Source organism: Rasamsonia byssochlamydoides, assembly GCF_041956645.1.
Source record: "Rasamsonia byssochlamydoides strain NRRL 3658 unplaced genomic scaffold VTN77scaffold_15, whole genome shotgun sequence".
NCBI classification, from domain to species: Eukaryota; Fungi; Ascomycota; class Eurotiomycetes; order Eurotiales; family Trichocomaceae; genus Rasamsonia; species Rasamsonia byssochlamydoides.
In genome coordinates, this window is record NW_027192398.1 from 396230 (window position 1) to 423084 (window position 26855).

The following is a 26855-nucleotide window of genomic DNA, read 5'->3' on the forward strand; positions in this document are numbered from 1 at the left end:
CAAGGCGATATGATTCCATCTCCTTCGTTCTCGTCTCGGATAATAACGACGTGATTCAGAGTGAGATCTAAGCCTTTCCCATATTTAGCATATTCTCTATTAGTAGTAATACATATTGTAAGCAATATTGAACAGATACATAACTCTAACGCCAGGGATAAGAAATGCGTTAGTTGCCCGGAAGGACCGAAGCGGAAACGTGGGTCTAGCAGCCAGTCAGCCTCATCCATAGACCTTTTGCTAGCCAGTTTGCAGCAATATGGTGCCTGATATTTAATCTCAGGCCCAGGGGCAACATTTCGAAACCCAAGGGCCAACTCTGTTGGTCTCTCCTTGCGCCTTTGCTATCCAATGTGACCTCCGCAATTCTTAGCACATCCACAAGCTTCGGGTGCCGCAGCTGTGCAACGCACGCGCCTTGGTAGTGATTTTCCCCTTGAAAACATAAATTTCCCAAGGGGTTATCTCCTCTGGATTTCCAGCCTCTTTAAACCAGCTTTGTATAAAAATGACTTTCTCAGACCAGAGGGCAGGTCCCGGTAACAGGCGCAAACGGATTCCCCGGACAACAGCACGGCGAACCCTCCCCTCGCCGTCCTGGACTCTCAAAGCATTACTGACCGCTGTTGTTGCTGTAACGGTGGGCTTATTTCTTTGGCTCAAGAGTTCCTCAACCGGACTGGGCCACTACACGTCCAGAGCCGTAGACTGGGAGCACCGCAGGGAGAAGGTCAAGGAAGCGTTCATCTGCAGCTGGGATGCCTACACAAAATATGCATGGGGTTAGTGTCGACATTACTGCGTCGGAGTTCGTCTGCATCAGAGTTGACCTAAAGTAATAATACTAAAATATTGTCGGCGATTAGGACAAGATCGGTTCCATCCCCTTTCCAAGACAGGCTCGCAGATGAGCCCCGATGGGTTGGGATGGATCATCGTCGACAGTCTCGACACGCTGATGATAATGAACTTGACCTCTCGACTGGCCAACGCACTCAAATGGATCCATCGCAAGCTGACCTACGACCAGGACCAGGACGTCAACACGTTCGAAACTACGATCCGCATGCTTGGAGGACTTCTCTCGGCCCACTATCTGTCCTCTCAGCTTCCCGATGTGTCGTCGCGACGGGACCATGTGTATTTGTCCAAGGCCGTCGACCTGGCCGACCGACTTCTCGGCGCATATGAGTCCGGGTCCGGAATTCCGTACGCGAGCGTCAATCTCCGGGAGATGAGAGGCATCCCGTCGCATGCAGACGGCGGAGCTTCGTCGACTGCTGAAGCCGGCACCGTCCAGATGGAGATGAAGTATCTGGCACACCTCACCGGAAAAGAAATCTACTGGCGAAAGGCCGAAAAAGTCATGAAAGTTCTCGATGACAATGGCATGGAGGGTGGTCTTCTCCCGATCTTCGTCGACCCGCAGTCAGGAAGATTCACGACCCGGGAGATTCGTCTGGGGAGCCGGGGAGATTCATACTATGGTGCGTAAGCTTGTTACAGCATATCCATCTCCATGACTGACGTCTGCAGAGTACCTCATCAAGCAGTATTTGCAGACTTCCGGACAGGAACCCGTCTACCTTGAAATGTGGGCCGAAGCCCTTCACTGGAATCCAAAAGCATCTAATCACCTCGACGAAACACTCAAAACTCACGTTCGTTGCCGAGCTACCAAGTGGCATCGGCGGCCCCTTGTCTCCCAAGATGGACCACCTCGTCTGCTTCTTGCCCGGCTCCATCGCTCTCGGTGCGACGAACGGGCTTACTGAGGCCGAAGCACGACGGACGTCTGCCTGGAGTGCGGAAAAAGACCAGCAGATGCAGCTTGCGAAAGAGCTCATGAAAACCTGCTGGGGGATGTATAAAAGTCACCGAAACCGGACTCGCACCTGAGATCGCCTGGTTCCACGCTGACGATGCTGCTCTCCAACCTACACCTGGGGCTTCTCCTCTGCCCTCGAGCAAGAATTCCGAAGCAAGCTGGAAGAAAAGACTACATCGTCAAGCCCCTGGACGCACACAACCTGCAGCGCCCAGAGACGGTCGAAAGCCTTTTCACGATGTGGCGCATTACGAACGATCCCATCTATCGCCAATGGGGCTGGGAGATTTTCTAAGCCTTTCAGAAACACACCATCCTGGACGACGGAGAGGGATACTCGTCGCTCGACGACGTCAACAGCATTCCGCCCCGGCGGCGAGATAACATGGAGAGCTTTTGGCTGGTAAGACACGCCCTTTAAAATTCAACAGACGATTTAGGAACTGACGTTAAAACAGGCCGAGACGTTGAAGTATCTGTATCTGCTGTTCTCGCCGACGGACTTCCGCTGAACGAAGTCGTTTTTAACACCGAAGCGCATGTTTTCCCTCGGATCGAGCCCAAGAAGTTTCAGACTGGGTGGGAGCGGAAGCGCAAGCAGCAGTAACTACAGGAATGGCTGATTGAATGAATAGCTGGTGGTACTTAAAAGAGTAACAGAGTTATATATATAGATGTTGAATTTGATTGAAGTTTTGCAATTGATAGCATTGCTGTAATACTATCATCAATAGCTATTGTTCTGTCTGCAAATAACTAAGGAATATCTTTGACTCAAATGACGGGTAGCAGTAACTGCAACAAAATATATAGCTTCACTTGATACAACATGACTTTATGACTCTACTTGACTCGAAGCCAACATGACTCTCAATATGAGTAACCAAACGCATTATAAGATGCTGTCCGGTGTGGGGATTCTCAATGCTTCATTCTTCCTTCCTTCTTCCACCAAGAACCTTCAAGCAAGTCTAGAAGTACTGTGCTATCTATCTATCAGGTTCGTTGAAAACTCAAGTCCCAAGCAAGGCTATCCACCCCTGGGGTTATATTATTCATACTGAACATACAGCAGACTTACTGGTCAGGCATATCAGGGAAGCAAGCTACATACATAATTATCCACTTTGATATCCCCATTCAAAACAGACGATCGACTTTTTATCGATATCTACCCCAGTGCATCAGGCTGAGCTTGCAAGATGTCCCGAAACCAGCCGAACGGTATCTCGTCTGCCTCAGGGACCAACGGAGCACGTCAGAATGGGAATAGAGCAACCAGAGAGAGAGTCGTTACCATCGATCTTGATGGAGATGCAGCATCAGCGTTCACTTTCCAAGGAGACACCTTGACTGGGAAACTCAAACTTACGCCAGAGAGCCCGGGCTGGCAGCTTGGATCGCAGGAAGGGACTGTTATGCTTTTTACGGATCGCAGCACCCCTCTACCTGGAGGGCGCCTTCCCACGTTGTCAGCAATTGCAACCTTACAGGCAGGAGGAACTCTACAGGGTTCTTTTCCTGGCCGCGATCTGGTTGCAGGGCATCAGTATCAACTAGAAGCTCTGATAGTCCCTAACGATAATACCCAAGAATGGGGATCACGACGAAAGATACTGGGCTGGTTTACTATCTAAAACAGTAATGCAGGAACCAGTAATGGTGCTGGCGGTGCAAATGGCTATCATGCACCTACCAATGGCCATACAAATGGCGCTTAAGCTCTCAAACGGGGAACGGTGAGCCTAACCTGCCTATGATTCATAGGTACGGGAATGTCGGAGTCATCGATATGTGTGTATGGAGTACATTGCTGTCTTTCTTTCCGGCTTGAGTGAGCTTCTGCCATGCATGTATGAGTATGTCATGTCTGCTTCTGGTTCTGAAGTGATTTCTTGATTTGATGCTCGTGTTGGGGTATGTATGTACAGCAGCTATGTTCTAACTAAGATAACCTCTGCTATGAGCTAATAATAGCTAATAACTGGAGACGAAATACTCACCATAAAATATTTGCGAGCTCTGCCGTCTGTTCAAGGGGTTAATTGGCGTCATCAGCGGTCGATTTATCAGCTGAAGCCTTTCATCTACAAGCTAGATCGCCGGTACTCTCCCTGCCCGCGTTTGCATATCAGTTCCTCCTCTGATCGGAGAACCCGCGTTAGGAAGAGAACTGATGAAGCCGTTAACGCTTTGCGTACTGCGGCCAACGCCGATACGTCCGACTTTCACCGTGAGGAAACGATCAGCCTAGCGTTTTCGTTGAGCCAATACTTACCTGGTAACTCCATGGTCGTAATAATAGCACAATTCGTCACCACTTCGTCCGTGTCTGATCCGGAATGTCGCCGTCATGGTTGGACTCGCTGACGTGAGCAACGCTTTTAAAGTATTTCGGCAAACTGCTCGGGTAATAGAGAATACCTAAAGCGAAGCCCCCAGCGAAGATAAGGAGCATTATAGGTAGACTTTATAGGGGTCTCTGTAAGTACTTTATAGGGGCTTTATGGGGAGCTTTAGGCTGGGCTTTATTATGCGACCTAGAGGTCTTGCTGGGGTCTTCGCAGGGCCTCCCTACCGAGTTCATAGAAGGCCTTAGGGGGGAACTTCTTAACTAGAACTTTACCACTGTTCTCTCGAACCATCTCAAAATACAAAATTACGACCAACCTCACGGGGTCCATGGCAGTCAGACGGGATTCTCGGGGTGTGTCCGAGCACTTAGCTGGTAACCTACCCATGCTAAGCTTTGAGCTAAACCAAGGTAAATTATTAGTTTATTACTAGGAACTATATATAGGTTGAATCTATATTTATTGCTTATCAACTATTTATTTCCGGACTTCAACTATATATATATGCTCAGTATAGTAGACACTATATCCAATAGATACGGAAATAGTGTTGTTGACTTCAAGATTATTAATAAACTACCCGTGCGAACGGGTTTAGACCCTTGGGCACGGGTAATTTAGTTGAAAGCTCAGTATCCATGTGGGGGAAATTTTAGAAACTGTTATCTAACCATTATATAAGGTTTTTGGAAGTCTTTAAGCATTTTACTATGGTAAACGTTAATATTATAAGGGAACAGTTATATAATACCTGGGTAGTTATCTAATGGTTCACTACTAAGGAATATTACTCTTCTAAGAAACATTACTTAGGGGGGACGTCAATTTGTTGGAATAGTTTTCCTTAAAAAAATCTCTAGATGCATCTCTCCACTCCAACCACAAAATTTGGATAGTTTTGATACTCCAGTGGCTAGATTGGATAGAGATCAATGCCTCAATTCTCCTCAAAACGTAATCTCATGGTGTAGTATAGAAGATCATGAAGTCGTAGTTCAAATCCAGCCTCGGGTAAAAGGGGAGGTGAGGAAGCCTTATAAGGGGGAGGCATTAAGAGGAAGGATAATATTGGTAGAGTTGGTATTTTTTTTAAAAAAAAGCACATTTCTATTAACGTTAATTTCTAATAAACGTCTTTTTTTTTTAGAAACAGTTAGATATGAAGAGATTTTTAGGTGACATTAACTCTTTGAAAAACGGTCCATAGACCGTCGTTCAACAGTTTCTAACCCGCCTCCACCCGTATGGATAGTTAGAACCAGTCCAAATTCAGTGCTATTTCTAATCATCTATGCTGAACTTTTTCCTACACCGAGAATCCGACAAGCTAAGACAATACGGTATACGTACTTCCTGTGACTCCCTCGAATTTATGCGAATACACCGTCCAAAACGTACAAACTAGTGGAACCAGGGTAAACTCTAAAACATATATCGATGCTCACTTATTCATTTTGCTCTATCAGAGAGTTGAATATGCGTCAAGTCTTTATTCAACGATCAAGTGCTGATATTTGTTACTAGTGGATGTCCCACGGATATAAATGATGGACGAGGTAATGCTCGCAGCTATGACTTCTCTCAATGCATTAATATCTTGCATTATTCGTCGACATAATGATGAAGATCTCTTCGCTGACTTGGATCTCTACCGTTAGTTTCTTCTTAACGGTGAGCGGTGAACTCTCCGCTCCGCCCAGATGTGTCGATTTCAACTTCACCATCCACAACCCAGCGTTGAATGACTTCGGATTCCCAGTACCAGCCGCTACGTACAACATCAGTGCGACGTATTGCCCTCCCACCGCGGCCGTTGTCCATCGAGCTCGATCTATCCAACTTCTCGTCCATGGGGCGACAGGCAACAAGCTCTATTGGTCAGCTCTGGCACAGGAAGGATTCGGCTTCCAACCCTCCAACTACTCCTGGGTCGACTTCGCCAGACACCAAGGCTACCATACCCTCGCAATAGACCGCCTAGGGTGTGGCAATTCGTCGCATCCTAATCCCACGGTCGTGCGCGTGATGCCGGATGTGAACACCGTCTCCCAGATCGTCGGCATCCTGCATTCGAAGGAGCGTCCGCTATCGCTCTCCTTCCTCCCCAGCTTCTCCACCATCATCTTAAACGGCTTCTCCTTCGGCTCGGTGACTGTTGACTATCTCCTCAAATACCCGCCTTCGCCGTCCGTTATTCCGCTCATCAGCGCGACGATCCTCAGCGGCTACAGCCACATCATCAACCCACATCCGAACCCTGCCGTGTCGATATCCTCTCAACAATTCGGCCCAGCTGCCCAAGTGTTCCCGTCACGCTTCGGAGGCCTGAATCCGGGTTATGTCACCATTACCAACGCGCCCAATTACGCCGACAGCTTCTTCGCCGGCGCCTTCGACCCGGCCATACCCCCGCTGATCTGGTCGCGCGAGGACGTGCAGGCCGTTGGTGAACAGGACTCAATCAGCGGGGTCTTTCAGACCTTCAACGTGTCGGCCGTGCCCGCGTACACCGCGCCGCTCGCCATTGTCGCGGGCCAGTTCGACCAGCCTCTCTGTGGCGGCGACTGTGGCGGCGAGAACACGTCGACACCCGACCTGATTGCCCTGTCCCGGCAGTTCTACCCGGGCGTCCCGTCGGAGAAGTACTTTGGATACCGTGTTCCGCAGACGGGCCACATGCTGCACTATCACGAGAGCGCCAGGAGGACGATGGGGATTGTGCATTCCTGGTTGACAAAGATAGGGTTGTAATGTAATTGCATGGCTTGAACATCTCTTTCAAAGAGAGCGGAGAAGGAAGGGGAGAAGGTGAGAGCGGTTGAGACAGAATAGAGAAAATCCACTTATAAAACTGTTCATCGACTTTTACAGGAGGGAGAATGCAACAATGACACCATAAATGGCCTCGCAGGCGGTGATTTTCAGCGTTGATGTCTCCGGTACTCATATTTCGTATGTAAAACGACCTCGGGAGCACCTGATAACTACCAAATCAAGTTAGTTTTCCCCGTCCCGATTTAGCCCTAATACCAGCATCTATCGTCGCTTTATAATGGATAGTCTCGCCTTAGGCCTACCATTCTACAAACTGCTTTCTATCACTTTGTTTCGGGAGAACAGCCTGGTCTGACGGTACTTTGCTCGTGGGCTGATCCATCGTCGGAGATTAGTAGTGCTGAAAGGTATCCCATCACGTTTCAAAAAAAAAAAAAGAGAGAGAGGGAGAGAGAAAAGTCTATTATCAAATATTACCTATTCATACCAAGAGACTATTAGGTAACGTATTAAACAATTACCAAAAAAGGGAGAAAAGAAAGATGTTATTGATAGGTAGATAATACCGTTTACCAGCCATCCCACAAAGATAATAGGTTATGGGCAAAAAAAAAAGACAAGATAAGAAGCAAACAATTATAATATAATAGAAAAAAAAGAAAAAAAAAGGAAAGCCTGGCCTGAATAGATCAGATCAATTAGGTAGTTCGAGAAGGTCTGAAGGAAGAGAGGGGGGGTATGATACACAGAATTTACTTATTCATCGCGTCTTGAATGGTTATAATAGTTAGTTAGGTTAACCCGCCTTTTTCTTCTTCTCCTTCTTCTTCTTTTAAAAAAAGGATATCTCCTTTATATAAAGTTCCAGCGCTTTCTCCCCTAAAGGACATTAAATTATTTAGAAGAAGTGGACCCTGCTCTCTTCCCTCTCTCTCCTCCTCCCTATTTAAATCTAAGGGAGAGGATCTGAAATTAAACAGACTGCCATGCAGTAGGTATTTTTCTATTTTTATTTTAGTTTGTTCTGTTTCATTTTAAAAGTTGACATTTATAAATAACAATACCAGATTAGATATGGGTCAGACATCATATATCAGTATAACGTAACCTCCATTAAGTAATTTTAGCAGGTGTTTGTTGAATTTGATGAAGGAGGATGAGCATGAGCATGGGGAAGTCAAAAAGTGCTAGTTAGTAGAAGGCACCTACCTAGGGGGGAGATTTCAGTCGGTGTAACGAAGTGATGCAATTACCCCATTTGTTGCAGACTCGGCCAAAAAGAGGCACCATGGCACCAACTTCTTGGTGATTCTAAACCAGATATCGGCTGCGCCAACACCATTACATTACCGCGTGGGGATTGTTGATCTTTTTTTTTTATTGGGGAACTCACCTCACAGACTGGCACAATCTCAGCAGTCTCACATTTTAATATTCACCCCTTGACCCGACTCATTAAATAAAAATATTCCCCTTCTCTTCATCTTTTTTGTCTCTGTTTATTCATCGAAAATCACACTATTTATTCCTTTATATTCACTTCCTCCAGTCCTGTCTCCGACTTAATAGCTAGGTCTTTTCAGTACAATTTACCCCAACCTCCACATTTTTGCTCGGGGTTTGGAATCCCCAACCCCACCCCCGCATCTTAGGGAATAATAGTTAGCCGAAGTTCCGTATTTACGTACATACATACATTGGTTGCGAATGTATCGTTCCGGTAAGTAGGTATGTAGGGAATTTGATAAGAAGGTAAATAGGTAGCAGGCAGGAAAGTACCTACGGGAATGATGAATCAATGCTATCTTACTAGTAAATATCTTAGCTACTCTCCGTATGTTGTGACGGGTCAGGGTGATATCGGGATGAATCCCGAACGTCAATCGAGTGACGATTGATTAGCATATATCCATTGTATTTTTCCGGGTGGTGATCATATATGTGACTTTGTTTCTTGTTTCTGATGTTTTCGAGTCTCGAGTGACTGCCCGCATACAGAGCTTGGGCTTTCTGGTTGTTAGATTATTATTCTTGCACAGCACGTACCTACAGTAATTAGATCTGAGATGAAGACCCTGGACGTCATCGTCGTCGGCGCAGGGATCGGTGGCTTGGCCACTGCTCTGGCCCTGGCCACTGACGGGCATCGTGTCACTGTTCTCGATGCTGTCAAGGAGTTTGCAGAGGTATGCTAATAATATATCAACAGTCCGAGCGCATGCTGTTATTGATACGACACTTCTAGGTCGGCGCCGGCATCCGCGTCCCTCCCAACTCCTCACGACTGCTCCGCCAGTGGGACGTGGATCTGGACAGTCTGAAGAAAGAAATCTCCCACGGCAACCGCTTCGTCGACTGGAAGGACCACAGTCGCATCCTGCTGGCCGTCTCCTTCGACGACATGCCCGAGAGGTATGGCTCTCCTTACTACTTCATCCACCGGGCAGATCTTGTCGATGCTCTGCTGCAAGCAGCAAGAAAGAAGGACAACATCGCCATTAAAACGAACAGCCGAATCGTCGAATATGACTTCGATCGTCCTGCCGTCAAGACGGAGCAGGGCGTCTGGTGGACTGGCGACGTGGTCATCTCCGCTGAAGGCATCAAGTCCTCCGTCCGCGCGGCCATCAACGGCGCAGAAGTCGAACCCAGAGATACCGGCGACGTGGCCTATCGTATTGTCGTCCCCGCAGGCCCGCTCCTGGAGGATCCAGCGACAAGAGACCTGGTGACAGAGCCGTGGGCAACGCATTGGATTGGGCCAGAGGCGCATGCTGTCGGCTACCCTCTGCGCGGCGGCGAGCTGTACAACATCATCATCGATATCACGCACAACACGGACCTGGGCGAACCCGTCGGCGAAGGCGACTGGAAGAAGCAGGCCGACAACACAGAACTGGTCCAGCGGCTGAAAGACTGGTGCGCGCCCGTGCGGAAACTCTGCGGTCTGACAGGGGAGTATCTGAAGTGGAAGCTGGCGGATCTGGAACGGCCGCTGAAGCGATGGGTGCATCCCAGCGGGAAGGTCGCGCTGCTAGGGGATGCATGCCATCCGATGATGCCATACATGGCGCAGGGGGCAGCCCAGGCGATCGAAGACGCAGCATGTCTCAGAGCGGCGATCGCGGCATACAGGGACGAGAGCCTCTTCAAGGCGTTGAAAGCATACGAGAGACAGCGCGCTCCGCGAGCGGAGTACATCGCGAAGAACACGCGTGTGCTGCAGGAATGGTGGCATCTGTATGATGGTCCAGCGCGCGAGAAGCGCGACGAGATGATGCGCCGGGACGACGAAAACAATCCGATCTTCTGGGGATATTCAGCCAGGAAGGATTGGCTGTTTGGCCTTGATGCAGGGAGACTGTTGGACCGTGTTGAAGATTTGCAGATTCCGAAAATGCCCCCGCTGCCTCCTGCAGAGGCGTCTGTCTATAAGAACGCAGGCAAGAACGCGAGGCTGTAGAGGTTTCTAGATAGCAGGATCCTTTTCTTTCTCTCTTTCGCATCTTAGAAATATTTCGATTATAGTATCAATGTCATAACCCATGATCGTACGAGCTGCGCCTGAACTCAGCATCCTCACAAGCCTCACATTAACACAGTAGTCTGTATTTATATATCAATCAAAAGAACCAACGGCTAAAGGGTACTTCTCAGAGTACTTCTTTGTGGCTGAGCGGGAGATTTCTGACACTATATAACCTGTAGCATACACGACGAGGAGAGGCTGTAGAAATCCATGCACTGTACCTCTATGGAATTCAGTCTCACCCCCAAACCACATGCAATAGAAAAGTAGACAGAACGGCATGTAGCATCTTACAATATCTCAACTGTGTGAGCGCAGTGGTATCCAAGGTGAGAGAAACTCATCTTGGATTTTGGAATAAGGTGGGCGAGGTGTATATGGCCAGCAAGCGGGCCAGCAGCCCTAGGTCTGGGCGCTGACACCATACCGGCGAGATAATACATATCCAACGGGCAGGGCTTCAGACTGTATCATTCTAAGGATTGCTGATTTTCATTTATGGAAGTCTTCACATCTCTGTCGTTCGCCATTGCCGTGTTCCAGGTCAAGCTGATATGACGGAAGAAATTTCAACATCTGATCCCCTCTGGCGCTTGCAAGGGCACTTAAGGGGAGAAAGAAGCTATCTACGAGGTCCAGCGAGATATCTCACGGATTCTGCCGGCCATATGCCTCACCGCCTAATGCACCGCCTAATTCGGACCGTCACATAACTAAGTGCTTTCAAATTCAACATAAATCCCTCTGTATATAATACATACCTTATGAGTCCTGTGCAGTACTTAGGTATATAAGATCGGAGGCTTCCTCTTTTATTTAATATAAATATTTGCTTTACTCTATCCAGCATTATTTACTACCCTGGGAACTGTGATGGCTGAGTCAAAAACGAAATAAATTCATCTTTGACAGCCTAATTTACAAGAATTCGAAGCTGAGTAAGAAGGAGAGAAGAGAAATCAGACCTGTGGGCGAGGGGGAGTCGATATATCGAAGCGAAGGCGACCCGGCCCTTTCCTAATTCGGAACCAACACCTATCACGTGATCTAACACACGTGATAGCGAGTCACCTGACCGGACCTCTGAGCCGCGCCGTCACAGGAACTGTCCATGACACAGCAGCTTTTCAGGGATATAAAAGTACGTTAAACTGATATTATAATTTCATTAGTTATGGGCTGCCATCAGTAGGTATATGTATGGATGGATGGGGATTATCCCTATTTGCGCTAGTGTTGTGTAGCCAGCCTCTCTATTCAGCCTGATGCAAGTGGCTGACAGTCCAATCTAATCTCCACCATAGGATCGGCTCTGTTTCAAAACATGGAGGGGCTGCTGACGTAACAGGAAAATGGTCTCATCCCATACCAGTAACGATAGGGAGGTTCTCTATATAGATCATGTACCTTATCTGATGGACTGCGCATTCAGCTTGTTCTTATTTCTTCCCCGTATGTACAGAGTACCCTTCCTTTAGTTGCCTTACTCCCCACAGAGAGTATTATTGACCAATTATCAAACAGTGTCGTGAGCTGACGTGGGGATTAAAATATCAGTCTTGGCAATAGAAAACTCGCCGAGAACAGGCTAATGCAAGTCGCTGACATGCCGGCTCCACGTCCTGTCAGAAAAATCATGCCATGCGTCTGCAGGGGTAATGATTGGCCATTATGATTGTCTACCAGTGGATCCGTCACTGCCAGACAGGGGTTGTTGATGATCAGGTACACTATTCGCCAATGATATTCTTTCTTGTCTATGCAGGATACAGGGTATCACCATGCAAACGACCAACTACTCCATTCGTCATGCAAGATAAGATAAAAGATCATCCACCTCAGTTCGCCACCTCGTTCACCAGAGTATATCTGTATCTCGCCTTGCCATTCGCCATATCCACCACAGCCTTGTTGGCGTCCTTCATCGGCACCTTCTGGATCCACGGCTTGATCTTCTTCTCCGCCGCGAGCTGCAGCATCTCCTCGATCTCGCGCGGAGAGCCGATGATGCTGCCGGTGATCTTGATGCTCTTCAGGATCAGAGGGAATACGCTGAACCCGGGCAAGTGGTCTTCCGGCGCGCCGACTTGGACGAAGGTGCCGTTCGTGCGGAGCAACTGCAGGTAGCCCGCGAGCGGCATGTCTGGCGACGAGACGGTCGAGACGATCAGGTCGAGCGTGTTGGCGTGCTTCTCAAACCATTTGTCGTCCTCGCTGGTGGCGATGAACTCGTCGGCGCCCATCTGCAAGGCGTCGGCCTTCTTGGAGCTCGATCGGGAGATGGCAACGACCTTTTCAGCACCGAGCGCTTTGGCGAACAGCAGTCCAAAGTGGCCTGAAGACAGTGTCAGAATTTATCATCCACAAAAACAATTGTTCACTAACCTAATCCGCCGATTCCCACGATACCGACTCTCTTAGCCGTGGTACCGCATCCGTTCCTCTTCAACGGCGAGTAGACGGTGATACCACCGCAGAGCATGGGCGCAGCCTCCGCAGAGTCCAGCGCGTCCGGGATTTTGACGACAAAGTGGCCGGGCGTGCGGTTGTAGTTGGCATAGCCGCCATAGCTCTTGCTGCCGTCGGCGAAGCGAGCGTTGTACGTGTCGACACGATGCGCGCAGCGAGACTCATCGCCGGCCGTGCACTGCTCACACTCGGGCTGCAGACAGCTGGCCGCCTGCGCGCCGACACCGACGCGATCGCCAACCTGGATGCCGCGTTCCTTCTGAGCCCGCGAGCCTACGCGGACGGCACGGCCGACGATTTCGTGGCCGACGACGCAGGGGTAGTCGGTAGGGAACCAGCCAGAGCGGAGAGTGTGGATGTCCGAGCCACAGATACCGCAGTGGCTGATCTCGATGTCGACATCGTCTTCAGTGAAGGGCTTGGGCTCGAAGCTGTCCCATTTCAGATTGCCGACACTGTCCTTGTCGTAGCCGAGCCAGCCCTGGAATTTGTCAGGCGCCATTTTGCTTGAAATGTCGTACAGAGGAGCAGTTTCAGAAAGGAAGTTGAGATTTGAACGAGTTCAGACGACGACTGACTGAAAGAAGAGTACTTGCCTTCTATCTATCGATCTATATATCTATATATATAAACAGCCTGTGGGATCCATCGAAGGTGATGGAAGAAGAGTGAAAAATCATTCACAACCACCACCTCCTCGTCACCGCGACGGCTATCCATCTGGATATACGGAGTAAACGAACCTAAATTCCGAAATCCGGAAAATGCTCAGTTTATTCCCTTCTATAACCGTGCATTATTAATTAATAATGAATTGCCTACACTGGAGTCGGTGAGTCCAGCGGGTCCTGTGGCTCTGGTTCCGTGGAAACTGCCGTCCTGTGGCAAGCTGCCAGCCAGTCAAACGAATCACGTCGACGCCACTGACTCCATATGTACTCGCTGTCTGTTCTGCTGTTGTCGAATTTGACTGGAGCTAATGCAACCTGCTTACCTCGTGTACCTGCAGTCCCGCTGCATTTATCTCCGTATGCCCCTGGATCCTCTCCCGCCCTGAAGAAAAAAAGAGAAGAAAAGGTAGATCATCTCATAATTCATTGGCTGATGTGACTTAGTATATATAAAAAATCGATTACTCATCATTGCTTTGTAATATAGTTACTACCTATTCACCTCGGTTGAAGATAGATCTAAAATCATCAAATTTTATACAGACATTGTTATACCTATCACCTAGCTTTCGACGATTGTTATCACTCCTTAACACAAAACATATCCTATATAATTTCTTTTTTTTTCTATACTCTAAATATAAATTTTCAAGTCATATTTATCTAGAATTTTCTTTAGAGTAAAGAATCACCCTTATTACGGAGTATAATTTTAAAAATTTCCGTTTCGAGACGCTGTCACATGACTTCGTGAAAATTAGGTAGGCATGCCAGACTAGTCTAATTTAGGAAATCGATCTACAAACCTTCACGGACGATTTTGACCGACTTGAGGCAAACGCGGACTCTTTTACGTGAACACTACTCTACTACCATACTATCTCCTATTAATCAAAAATCTACCTACATACTATGGAGGGCTACCCTGAGGTTTTTAAAAATAAAAAAAACCTTCAAAAAATCCGTTTTTGTGCTATTTGTGAAAATCTTTTCGTAATATGACTGAATATGCCGCCGGGCTACATCTAATTCAGATTCATCAGAAGTTGGTGTCATGGCGCACCTCTTTTTGGCCCAAATCTGCGACATTTTACGCTATATGTGAAGGGCCAAAGCCTTGCTGTCTAGAAACTAGGAGCTCATAAAAAGGATTCGCTGGGGAAGGAAGAAAGGAAGGAAGAGAGAGAAAGGCACGCGAGTTATATCAACATGAGTCATGTGATGAACAACAAATGGACCAATCAGAAAACGAGAGCGAAGCTGAGTCAGCAATATGGGCTTAGCCCGCAACACTATAAAGTATGTACTGTACTTTTTGTTATTTTACATATATATAAGCTAATCTTGCCGCGTCCGGCAAGGCTCAGTGAGGGAATTACTAGAAAGGGAAAGAATGAAGCCGTTGAGATATCTATATTGAACTTCTCTATGTGAAAGGAGGAGGTTTTTGGGGCGCACGGGCCGACGGAGCTGACTAAGCGTGTGGCCGGTAAGCCGGCTGCACCGAGAGCTAATAATTATAGAAATTCTAGAATAATACCTCCCCGGACCACCCAACCAAGCAACCTTCCTGTGAAGAACCTTATTGTTTCGAATGTAATCAACTTCAAGAACTGTTGCTGTCCTAATTTTCTACTTCTGAAAACTGTGAAATCTTCCACAAAGTATTTGCTATAAATCCCGATGATGATTCTGAGTATGATATTGAGGATATATTAAAGAATTAGTTAGGCTAGATATTGTAAGTAAGTGAAGAAGAGACAAGCAAGAACAGGAGCTAGGTTTAATGAAATGGACAGGGTCTACTCTTATTGATAGACGGGAGCCTCTTACTTAAAAAGGATTATTTAACAAAGGGAAAATATTAGAGGAATTTAAAGCATCGTGGGAAGCTAGAAAGGTAAGGAAAATAGAAAAATAAGAAATGAGAAATAACAATAATAAAAATATGTTGGAAGAGTTGGCGCCTCAGGCATCAGTAAGCTCCCTACTGGCCCGTTCTTACCCGGTTCTTACCGTTTTTACCCGATATCTGAGACTAGTCGGTGAGGCTTACATAAGGCCTCCTAGGCTCTAGGTAGTAGTTTTATGAACAGTTCTAGGAAGAGAGAATTGAAGCCTTTCAACCGATACCAAAAACCCCTAACACGCCGAGAAAATACCTGTAATATAATATAGCTGAAGGTCCCCAGCATGAAAGGCATTATTTTTTCCCCTAATATCTTAACTCAAAAAGACGAGCGGAGAGAAGGGACGTAAGGCTTGTTGTTTCCTGCTTAATTTGATTGCATAATTTCTTCAAAAGTTAGAGGTAAGGTACGGTTGCGTTTCTCTCTCTCTCTCTCTCCTTTTTTTGAAGAAAAAAAAAGCAATACATGACCGTATAATGATTCGCTGGCTGATATGATTTCTTTTAGTAGATAAAAAAATTGTTGATTACTCATTATGATTTTTTTTCTTTAATAAAACATGAAGTATCTATTTATGCTGACACCTTATGATATAGACTTCTAATTTTTTGACCAACATATAGTTATTAGAATACTAAAATTTTATTTATCAATATTCTTTTCTTTTTTTTAATTTTCTATTTTAGGAAATATTATAAAAGTTTTTTTTTGTTATAAAAAAAAGGCGGGATCAAAAATAAAGGCTTGGATTTTCATGAATGCTTTTTGAGTCAGTTCGTAAATAAACCAGTTCACAGCGCAGTATATGTCGACTCCAGGATATTGGCTATCCAGGATACAATCCACGTCCCAACGTCAACCAACAGCTACTTGTTCTTCTAATGCTCAACGGGCTAATATATATTTTATGGATATAATGCATTTTTGTCACAAACCAACAGACCATACACTCGTCACAAAGCTGAGTAGTAGCAGGAGGAAGGATGAGCGAGATGCGAAACTCCGCACCGCAGCAGAAGCATAGGCTGTAGGCGATGGCGCGCTGGGCGTCCTCGTCAAAGTACCATTGCTACTGCTGCTGCTGCTGCTGCTGCTCCCGCCCAGGTCAAAATAATTCGCAGCAACAGGCTCTCCCAGACCAGCAGCATCCACAAACTTCGGCAACGAGAAAGCCAAGCGATTAGTATAGTTCTTCAAGTTCAGCGGCAGCGCATATCTGAATTCCTCGGGAATCGAAAAGTTCCGCGGCTGCCGAAACAGCAGCTGCGTGTAGTGGTGCGTTGCAGGGCCGACGATAGGATCGGGCGCGATGTACGGCGCGACGGGGGGTTTGGCGGATGTTAATGCGTAGAAGCTAGAGTTAGATATATGTGTCAGGCTGCTGCTGAGCGTCAGGTCCGTCTGGATCGTGTGCAGCGCATCCAGGGTGCCGTTGTCGCCGTAGGGCGTGGGGTCGATGAAGACGAACAGGAATGGCCCGTCGTCGGCGGGAAGTTCTTTGAGACCGACTGTTGGGGCGGATTGGACTTCTGCAGTGAGCATTGTTAGCACTGTATACCTAACATTGTCGGGATGAGTGACCTAGGTAGATACTTACGATCCGCAAGCAAAGACTGGCCGGGATAGTTCACCAGCGTCCCGTTGAAATCGACGACGAGTTGTGTGCCGGTCTGGTACAGGAACCCGGGGAAGGTCTGGCAGCTGCTGAGAGGGAGAAGTAATGCGGAGAGTAGGATAGGAATCATCTTTTCCCCCCTCCCCTTTTTCCTCCTTTTTTAAGGGCACTCAACAGCAAGAAATGAGGTATGGAATGAATAAGATTACATACATATATTCAACGAGACCAGAGAACGGCAGTCAAAATAAAAGAGAGGGGTATGCCTAATAGGTATGGGTCAGATCGCCCAACATCATCCTATCCCTACGTCAGTGCTAATAATATTAGAATTAGTTGGTTTAATTGGTTGAAATTGGGTCTACCTACGGAGTAACTTTTGAGTAATAATAATAGGTCAGCCTCAGCTGAATTCAGCTGAATGCAGTGTTGGCAGATCGTAGATCACTACCTAAAATAGTAAGTAGATTGTTCACGCAGAGATACACGATTACCAACGTCTAGCAGGAAATCCTATTGGCTGACTCGAACAAATATACTCTGTACGGTGTATGCGAGTGAGTTGGTAGCCCATTAATTGGTTTTCCCTGTAGCCGGCGTATGTATGTACATACAGCACAAACTGAGGTGTGGATATATATTTTGGATAACTTACTTGCTAAGCTTAAATAGAAATAGTAGCTTTCGTTTATTTAGTTATATGCTTAGCTAGTAGTTATTACTATCACTGCCTACCTATTTTCTAGGTAATACATTCGTAGAACAGCAAACTGCCCGTGACACTATCCATCATGAGGTTTCTCAGTGGTATAGCCTACCACAATAAATAAAAGCTACAAGCTATGTGGAACTTTAAACCACATGGCATAGTTAACCATAAGGACTCGCCAACCATATGGTACACAGTTTGAACAAAGCATGGCTAACTACATGTTTTAATTAACCACAAGGGTTTGCCAACCATATAGTGGATCATCATCTCAGAATGCATATTGGTTAGTAGTTGCATCTGGTGACTTGGAGAGATGATGCCCAGAACAACTGATCTGACTGTATCAGGCCGCACCTTGTTTTCTATCCCACCACCATGCTTCAGCTTTTAGACAAAGAAGCTGAGCGCAGAGCTCACAAGTAAGGTAGATAGAATAAATGACCTTGCTGTCCTAGTGGACGCTCTGGAGAGAAGCTTGAGTGACCGTCGATCTCAAGTACTCAAAATTCACCAATTTCACCTGATCGATGGCTCCTCTTGATGTACATCGCACGGAGGATTGTACGCCAGGAGGGCGATTTTGTAGAGGCGAGAGATTCGACTTGGCTTGCTTCTCCTCTTAGTAGAAATAGTGTAATTTATGGTTATTAAGACAGATCCTTTGCAGAAGTAGAGTAGGGCCTATGCCCTAAAGATGTGTGAATGATAAGCCATTCTAATGAAGCAAAGCATAACAGAGGAAGAAGCTGACAAGTCTGATAATTCTTTAATATCACAATGGAAATACCATTAGTAATGGTAATAATAGTAAAGATAATTGACTGCATTCAGAAAGTTCCAGACCACACAACATGAGAATCCCAGTCGGCACGGCATTCACCGCACAAGAGGCAGTGATAAGGACTTCCAGAAGATAATCTGGCTTCCCACTGACCATCGCAGCTAGGACATTGATATTTCTTATTTACTTCTAGAGTCCTAAATTCAAACCGGATCCCTAGCCGTTTTCGTACGCCTTTCGCAAACTCTTTGCAGGATGTACACGGTTCCTTACTGACGATGATTTGTGGCCGCTGATTTCTGGGCTGAAGCATGAAAAGCTGAAGGAAATCATCATTCACTACTTCTCCTTCAGCATAGTCATGGAAAATATAGTTCTTCTGGATGAAGAAGCTCATTAGTTGAGCCTCTGCATGGCTGGCGCAATAGCTTCCTGGTATGCCCTTGGCGTCTCGTCTGTCACTTTTGAACGGGAGTCCGATGGCCCTTGCAGTATCCAGCGCAGCATGCATCCAATAAGCAGCATCGAGTCTTTCGAAGCCGGCTTCAGGAGCGGAGAATTCCCCAGAACCGGAACCAATCCGGCCACTGACGGCCGCGACGACAGGAAATGAGCCTCCACGATTGAGAAATGCCGCGGTCTTCCACTGCGTGGTGATCCGGATACATGCCGTAGGGACCACAAAAGAAATTGTCTCCGCGCCGGAAGACTTGTAGAAATGAGCGTCCGTGAGGTCATTGATCGTGGTTGTCTTGATAGACTCGGAGATACTTGACGAGCTCAGCATGACCATTGGCCACAGCATGGGCCAACAATGAACACCCTCTCTCTCGTCTTTGACCTGCACCAATCTTCTTGCGTCAGATGAAGCGGCAAGTATATTTTTGATATGACCGATATCCCCGAAGCAATTGTCGGAAATCTGCCATTTGGAAGCTGGTTCAGTAATCTCTCCAACCGACACTTCGAAATCCACATCCTTCACGTCTAACTGTTGTAATTTTAACGGTTCGTTTCGTCCATCTTCTGTTTTTCGCATTATCATCTCGCTCTGAAAACGCTATCAGTTGGCTGCCGATGCCAACTGTGCGAAAACGCTCGAGCTCTTCTTCTTTTTCACCATCACAATCCCGTGTTATCCTTTCAATCTCAAAGGACAAGCCATGAATCCCTCTCGTCCTCCTCGAAAGGGAAAAGGATCGTATATTGGATTGTGACGCGGACATCATTGTTGTTGCAGTGTGCAACACGCGACTCGCACCGGTACGGGGAAGGCCCACTGTAGGCAAATCTGCCATGCTGACCTTGAATTAATTTTCCTGAATCCTCATCGCGCGCGAAGAATTCTATCCCATGGCCATGTGTCTTGTGGCAGAATGGACACAGCACTGTGACCATACTGCGATCGCAGCAGCGCGAAGCTTCTCAGGGGAAGCTCTGTGAGATAATCTGGGCGGAGGCCGGGGTGACCCTAATAGAGGATGCTCTGGCGGAAATCGCAGAGTTGAGAAGTCCCACATGATCAAATCAAATACTCTGGAAGACAGCACTTGGATCATGAGGGTGGGCGTTGGCCCTAGCGGTTGACGGACGGAATCTTGCAGCCTTAATTAAATGAGGGGAAATCGCGTGGCAATTCTCAGGCACGGGGCATGCCAAATCAGTATAAATTCCTTGTCCTTTCCCCTACATTGTCAATGCAAAGATATTATTTAGTGCCTTCAATAATAATATTTAATATGTTTTTGCCCTAGCAGAAGGACGAGCTGGGCAAGGCACACATCCAGCACGGTTATGGGCTATTTGCCCCAAACCTGCTGACTGCATATATCCTCTGCTTCGTTTATTTCCATGCTAGGCAATAGTTATTGCGAAGCTGAGTATGGGGAGTCAAGTCTTGACCCGTGACTACAGATTGTTTGTCGAAAAGGTACTCCCAACCTTGCATGTCTACAAGAGACTTGCTGATGCTCTCGCACAGTTACACAGATCGTCCAGGATCTCCGTCTGGTCATTAGCCATTTCGTCTTCGCCGTGTTCCTGGGATCTCGTCATCTCAACAGCGGCCAACCAATTACTCTGCTTTAGGTTGTCCCTATTTCTGGTTCTAATGTTTAAGGCGCTCTTAGACCCGACGCAATGGCCTGACATATGCATGACAAGCTTATATAGTATCCTTAATTTTATTCGTATTCCAGCTATTTTGTGTTTTCAGGTCTGGTTCTAGGTCTCCTAAGCACTAAGAGGGGATAACAACAATTGCGCATCTTATAGATTTTTGTTTACCAGGCTCCTGCTATCCAATCTGGTTTTCTGTGATAGGCACTGTCTCGCTGGGGGCAAAGATGAGGTATGCTTCGACAAAATATCCCAGATGAACAGCATGGGAGTCCACCAAACGTCGACCCTGAGCAAGCAGGCAGGAAGAAAGCCTGTAGAAACTTCTAATATAGTATAGGATCTTACAATCTATAAAACAAATCCTGTATCTCTTGTAAACCATACTTAGAATATCTATAGTAGTTATTATTACCCTTACTATAGAGCGTTCTATTCAGTAGAACTACTTCAACTAGGTATATTTGCTAAACCCAACAGGCCCGTTAATTCCTTTACTTAGCAATTTTGATCTTCTCTCGCATTGCCTATGTATGGGCCCAGCAGAAGGAGCGGTGGATTCTGAGGCTTGTCCGTGTCTTGTGGCATATGACGGTTCTGAGGATGGGATGCTTCCGACGCTTCTAGCTGAAAATGAACGGTAGATAGTACGATTTTCACAGGATATGTGTGTACATAACAATGGAATTAACGCTGCCAGATAGCGGGCTACAGGGCTGATATGATCCTCGGCGCATCTCCGGGTTCTTTTCCTGGCGACCGGCCCGTTCTCCGATATCCGGCGGGGAGAGAGGGGGGTTGATGGTAATCATTTACCTAGGTAGTTCAGCATATAATTGACAGAGATGATTGATTGATTGAGTCTATCTTCTGGTAGTCTTTTTAGTCTCTTTATTTTATCCTTATAAAAGATCCATTCCTGCTAGAATATCGACGGATATACTACCATGGGTCCAACCCCGCAACCCCGCGTCCCCAAACCCGGCGTCTGGTGTCCCGCCGTGACACTCTTCAACCCGGACACAGACACGCTCGACCTCGACTCGCAGCGCAAATACTACGCCTACCTCTCGCGCACGGGGCTGGCCGGGCTCGTCATCCTCGGCACCAATGCAGAGGCCTTCCTGCTGACGCGCGAGGAGCGCGCCCAGCTGATCGCGACCGCCCGCGAGGCCGTGGGGCCTGACTTCCCGCTCATGGCGGGCGTGGGCGCGCACTCGACGAAGCAGACTCTGGAGCTGGCTGCGGACGCTGCGGCGGCGGGGGCCAACTACCTGCTTGTGCTGCCGCCGGCGTATTTTGGCAAGGCGACAACGCCGGCGGTTGTCAAGCGCTTCTTTGCCGATGTTGCGAGGAAGGCGCCTCTTCCGGTCGTCATCTACAACTTCCCTGGTGTTACGAATGGCGTTGATATCGACTCGGAGACTATGACTGAGATCGTGCGGGCGTCTGCGGCGGACTCGCCTGATGGAGTTAGCAATGTTGTCGGCGTCAAGCTTACCTGCGCCCAGGTCGGGAAGATCACCCGGTTGACAGGCACGTTTGGACCAGATGAGTTTGCCGTCTACGGCGGACAGTCGGATTTCCTACTGGGAGGGCTGGCAGTGGGATCAGCAGGCTGCATCGCCGCATTCGCAAATGTGTTCCCCAAGACCGTGTCACGCATCTACGAGCTGTACAAGGCAGGCAAGGTGGAGGAGGCGCTGGCGCTGCACCGCAAGGCCGCGCTGGCAGAAAGCCCATGCAAGAGCGGCATCGCGACCACAAAGTATGCGGCAGCCATTTTCACGGCGCCCAAGGCGGGCATCGAGAGCGCGGAGGAGAAGTTCAAGCCCCGGACGCCGTATGAAGAGGCGAGTGAGGCGGCCAAGGAGAACGTTCGCAAGGTGATGGCTGAGGTGGCTGCCATTGAAGAGAGTTTATAGATAGCGAGGCAGTTAGATAAATTAAACGAAAGAGATAATACAGTTAGGTTTCTTAAGCTTCCCGTCATGAGCCCATTTTCCTGCAAAACTTGCATATTTTGGACCCAGTTTATTCAAAAATATTATCCATAGAGGGTAATTTTAAAATAGATTTTTAGTTAGAAAATTAATCAAATTATTTTTCTTATATGGAAAAATCTTCTTTATCTAAACTCTATTTGAAAGTTTTTTTTTTACGAGCAAAGCTAAGCCAAGATTTCAGAGAAATTTATGTCGAAAAAATTCAACCATTTAATATCAATTATGTTACAAAAGAATTATATATATGGTTCATTTCTCTTAATATGTAAATAAGGATATTTTTATTAAAAAAAAAAGATGGAGATATTGATCAAATCTATAGTTTCAATAGCTTAATATATTTTGAGAAAATGTATATACTATAACAAGTTTAAAGTTAATAAATCTTATAATTCTGATTACCCCTCGACATGAGTGAGCGCTTGACAACCAGCCAGTCCAAAAGACCCCGGACAGCCTCTTTGACAGCGTTGTCTCGGCCCAGAGCCGTAGCGAGCACGCGTGGCAGTGAGAAAAAGGGTAAATTTTGTTGGCAAAAGAACCATTGTGGATCAAGAGAATTCACTGTGAGGGTTATCGTGAGGCCCTTCCTATCTTGCGGATTGAATTGGCCAAAGCCAGAATTGAACTGTCCAAGCGGAGAACACGGTTTCTCAAGGCTCGACTGGGTCAACATATGGTTTAATGCGTGGAACTCGAAGACAATTTGATCGCCAATGTTTGCATTCAGTCGGTTTGGCACAAACACTGGTGTGCTGTGATTGCCGACAGCAACATGATACACCACCTGATCAGAGTCTTCGAATGTTACTGATGAGTCGATACTGGATTGGTCACAGATGAGTAGATATCCAATGAAGGAGGGCACGCCAACTCACTCAACAGTAATTATAGGGTCGGAAGGACAAGGAACCCCAGAATAATTGTCAACATGTTTACAGTGAGTATACCCTAACTTGATTGTGGTGGATGACAGATGAGAATCGGTGATCTTGAAATGGAGAAAATTCCAATCATCTATTCTTCTCATCTGACTTTGGGTGCCTTTAAGCATAGCTCCACAAGCCACGCTCTTTTGGTGAGGTAACAGTTCTGAGATCGTGGCTCTTCTCGAACCGTGGTGTCCCATAACCGTGGCTCTTCCAGGGAGTACTTAAAAGCCTAAGAACCGGACTTTCATTCTTTATTCCACTCACTACTGCACTTCTCTACATTTTCGTCTGTGAACTGGTTGATCCGGCTCATTGCAAATTTCACAGGTCTTTATCGCGACTGCTGGATCAGTTGCTTTTTCTCCTCGCGTCATATCCTCACACTTTAGTTGTCTTCAAACGCTAAGATAAAAAAAAAAGGAAACAAAAAAAAAGAAGAAAGAAAGAAAGAAAGAAAGAAAAAGCTCTGTCCTAGAAGTCAATTTTTTTTTTCCTTCACTTGACCTACTTCTAAGATGTCCAGCTCCGCTCCAAGAGTCTACTACTACCAGAGCGGATGGGGCTAATATTGTGGAGGAGGCGGGTGATACAAATGTTGAGAGTCATGCGCAATCAACCTCGGATATTTCTGGGAACCAAATCATCCAGCAAAATCCTCCATCATCCATAGGTAATGGCATGCTTATTTCCCACGGTACAAAACGTACTTTTGACCAGCAGAGTGCTCCTCCACCGGGTGCGGCTCCTTCAGTGACTGCAGCTTTTGCTGGCAGCCTCCCGGTCCAGCAGAGTCATCCATCAACAGGGACTGCAAGTGATGACGTAGATATGAACGACGATGCTGATGAATATCAGAAAGCAGAAAAGCTGAGTCCTGAGGACAAACGAACAATCATGAGGACCATCGCCAATTTATCCTCTGATGATCCTGATAAGCTTCTCAAAAGCATTAGGAGCGGTATTGCCAGAAGGATTCGGAGTGACGCTTAAGGACTTGCAGCGAATTTTGCACCAGGAGAAGCTGAGCGGTTGATCGTGGAAGGAATAGTAGGAGATCCGGATATGTCGCTAAGGGAGGCCTTAGAGAGACAGATTGGAGTGATAAGCCAGCCGGTATATCGCCCACAGCAACCGATTGGTCAACAACCACTATCCATTTCTTGGGGCGAGCAGGAGCCGATGTGGTGGTTTCAAAAGTCCAAATCTACACCACAAGCAGCCTATCCAACAAGTCAGCCACCTCAACGAGAGCCACAATTCATGATGCAACAGCCACAATACGCTCCAGAGCAGCCCTATTTCATGCAACCACAGTATCCCCAACAGCCCTTTTTCATGCAACAGCCCCTCCTACCGCAACAGAAACCCGTAGTGCCGCCGATGACGAAGCCAACTCTCGATGCCTACAACAGCGATGAGGAGGAATTGTGACCGGCGACAGAACCTCCGAGATTATCTTTAGAAGCATGGCTACTCTTGACCAGTCCAAGACCTGATTGAATTGCTGATTAGTGTTCTTTACATGACTTGATCTGAATTTTCCGTCCGTCCTCTTTTGCCCTAAATATCGGAGGGGCCAGGGTAAAGAAGAGGAGAAGAAAGCAATTCAGTATGCAAGTGTTAATGGAATAGGTCAGACTGATATTGGATAGCGAATAAGATTGCACCTTAAATGAGCCCATTGATATCTATTTTTTTGACCATGTGTCTTTAAAAAGCGCAGAAAGTCATAAAAGCCAACGTACAGGCTGGCAGGCACTTCTTTCTGCTCATGCAAAAGAGTCAACTGATATTAGCCCCCTGACGTTCAACACGACATAAGAATTACGAAGCAAAGGTGTTGCACCCAAGGCCGCATGCTAATGAAGGACTTGTAATCTCTTGGATCTTTTATCGGAGGTGGCATTGTATCAATTCCACTTTTGCTTCATGCTCCGCAACGTTTCATCAATGAGCTTCCCTTAAAGCGACCACTCCTGCTCTACTTCCGTCTTTTCATCTAGCCAGGATTCTGTAGGTTGCAGCTTAACGAAGAAACAGCTCCTTGAAGATGCATTTGAATTCTAGCTGGAGGTATGAAGGCTAGTATAAGAATCGACTATTAAGGTCCACGATTTTAGAAAAAAAAAAGTGGTCTAGGGCTCGATGGCCACTGTGGAAAATGTGGTGGCACTGGTGTCCAGAAACCGTGGCCTTATCTCGTAGCATATAAACCTCCTTGCTATCTGTCGGACACCACCTAGGGGAAGCGGCTTGGGCAGCCGATAAGGCACGGAGGGACGACGAGTGGGGGCTAGAGGCCCTGGAAGAGGCAGAGCGAGGGGGAGAGGGATAATAGAAGAGGGTTGCCTGTAGTAGGTAGGTAACACCCATACTGATATAGGCACCAAGGAGGGCTTATAAAGCCCCAAAGCCCTGCGACAAGGAAAAGGTTCAGAACGGTCAAAGACGGGATTAGGGACTAATAGGGGCACCAGCCCAAGATTCGGGGTCTATCATAGCCGGAAGGCTCGGTATGGACATTAAACTTGATTATAATAATAACAATAATAATTGGTAATAATTTGCAGAGGGAAGGAAGTAAATTAGTCTAATTTTAAGGAGGGGACCGGGATCGGTGCAGCGCCGCTGGTGCAACTCAAGGCCGAACCGTGACATTAATATTTGTCGACCTGAGTATCAGACTAGAACTAAATTGGTGTCATGGCGTCTTTTTAGCTCAATAATATTATTATCTCGACTCTCCTAGAATAAGAGACTACGATACCCGTGTCAGAAGATCGTGTCAGCCGGACAGGGAAACAAAACGACCAGACAGAGGTTTGTTGGTCCTGTAATTAGATTGCTCTTTGAATTCCTCACCCGTTGGCTCCGTTTCGTTTCTGTCTTTGCCCTTCCAGGTAGATTCAACTTTGGCTGAATCTGCATCGTGGTAAGCAGATGACGATGCCGTGTCCCTTGGATGTACTGTACACACTGTACGGAGGACTGGCAGGAACGGCTTCAGATTCCCGATTGTTGAGGTTATGGCTATAAGCATGTAGGGGAGAAGCTACTACAGCACCACTATAGAAGACGATATGATGATATGAAGGAGACTTGATTCTTGATTCTAATCAGATGTGGGAGACCTGGCGTATAAGCCTTATTGTGAG

At 46.9% G+C, this 26855-nt stretch overlaps 8 protein-coding genes across 8 annotated transcripts; 5 read left to right on the forward strand and 3 right to left on the reverse strand.

The window, feature by feature from the left end:
• Positions 1-508: 508 nt before the first annotated feature.
• On the forward strand, positions 509-1775 carry VTN77DRAFT_1984 (uncharacterized protein; the record flags this gene model as incomplete). Its single annotated transcript, XM_069417775.1, has 3 exons — positions 509-782; positions 867-1487; positions 1537-1775. The coding sequence occupies 3 exons, from the start codon at positions 509-511 to the stop codon at positions 1773-1775; spliced, it is 1134 nt and encodes a 377-aa protein (XP_069279770.1).
• Positions 1776-1922: 147 nt separating this feature from the next.
• Positions 1923-2340, forward strand: VTN77DRAFT_1985 (uncharacterized protein; the record flags this gene model as incomplete). Its single annotated transcript, XM_069417776.1, has 3 exons — positions 1923-2048; positions 2133-2231; positions 2287-2340. The coding sequence occupies 3 exons, from the start codon at positions 1923-1925 to the stop codon at positions 2338-2340; spliced, it is 279 nt and encodes a 92-aa protein (XP_069279771.1).
• A 3459-nt stretch (positions 2341-5799) lies between these two features.
• Positions 5800-6933, forward strand: VTN77DRAFT_1986 (uncharacterized protein; the record flags this gene model as incomplete). Its single annotated transcript, XM_069417777.1, has 1 exon — positions 5800-6933. The coding sequence occupies one exon, from the start codon at positions 5800-5802 to the stop codon at positions 6931-6933; it is 1134 nt and encodes a 377-aa protein (XP_069279772.1).
• A 2090-nt stretch (positions 6934-9023) lies between these two features.
• Positions 9024-10420, forward strand: VTN77DRAFT_1987 (uncharacterized protein; the record flags this gene model as incomplete). The annotated part of the gene is made up of 2 exons (XM_069417778.1): positions 9024-9143; positions 9203-10420. 2 exons carry the CDS (start codon positions 9024-9026, stop codon positions 10418-10420), a joined length of 1338 nt encoding a protein of 445 aa, XP_069279773.1.
• A 1904-nt stretch (positions 10421-12324) lies between these two features.
• Positions 12325-13457, reverse strand: VTN77DRAFT_1988 (uncharacterized protein; the record flags this gene model as incomplete). Its single annotated transcript, XM_069417779.1, has 2 exons — positions 12325-12821; positions 12872-13457. The coding sequence occupies 2 exons, from the start codon at positions 13455-13457 to the stop codon at positions 12325-12327; spliced, it is 1083 nt and encodes a 360-aa protein (XP_069279774.1).
• Positions 13458-16463: 3006 nt separating this feature from the next.
• VTN77DRAFT_1989 (uncharacterized protein) lies at positions 16464-17281 on the reverse strand (the record flags this gene model as incomplete). The annotated part of the gene is made up of 2 exons (XM_069417780.1): positions 16464-17065; positions 17134-17281. 2 exons carry the CDS (start codon positions 17279-17281, stop codon positions 16464-16466), a joined length of 750 nt encoding a protein of 249 aa, XP_069279775.1.
• A 1409-nt stretch (positions 17282-18690) lies between these two features.
• Positions 18691-19449, reverse strand: VTN77DRAFT_1990 (uncharacterized protein; the record flags this gene model as incomplete). Its single annotated transcript, XM_069417782.1, has 1 exon — positions 18691-19449. One exon carries the CDS (start codon positions 19447-19449, stop codon positions 18691-18693), a length of 759 nt encoding a protein of 252 aa, XP_069279776.1.
• A 2260-nt stretch (positions 19450-21709) lies between these two features.
• VTN77DRAFT_1991 (uncharacterized protein) lies at positions 21710-22687 on the forward strand (the record flags this gene model as incomplete). Its single annotated transcript, XM_069417783.1, has 1 exon — positions 21710-22687. The coding sequence occupies one exon, from the start codon at positions 21710-21712 to the stop codon at positions 22685-22687; it is 978 nt and encodes a 325-aa protein (XP_069279777.1).
• Positions 22688-26855: the final 4168 nt, after the last annotated feature.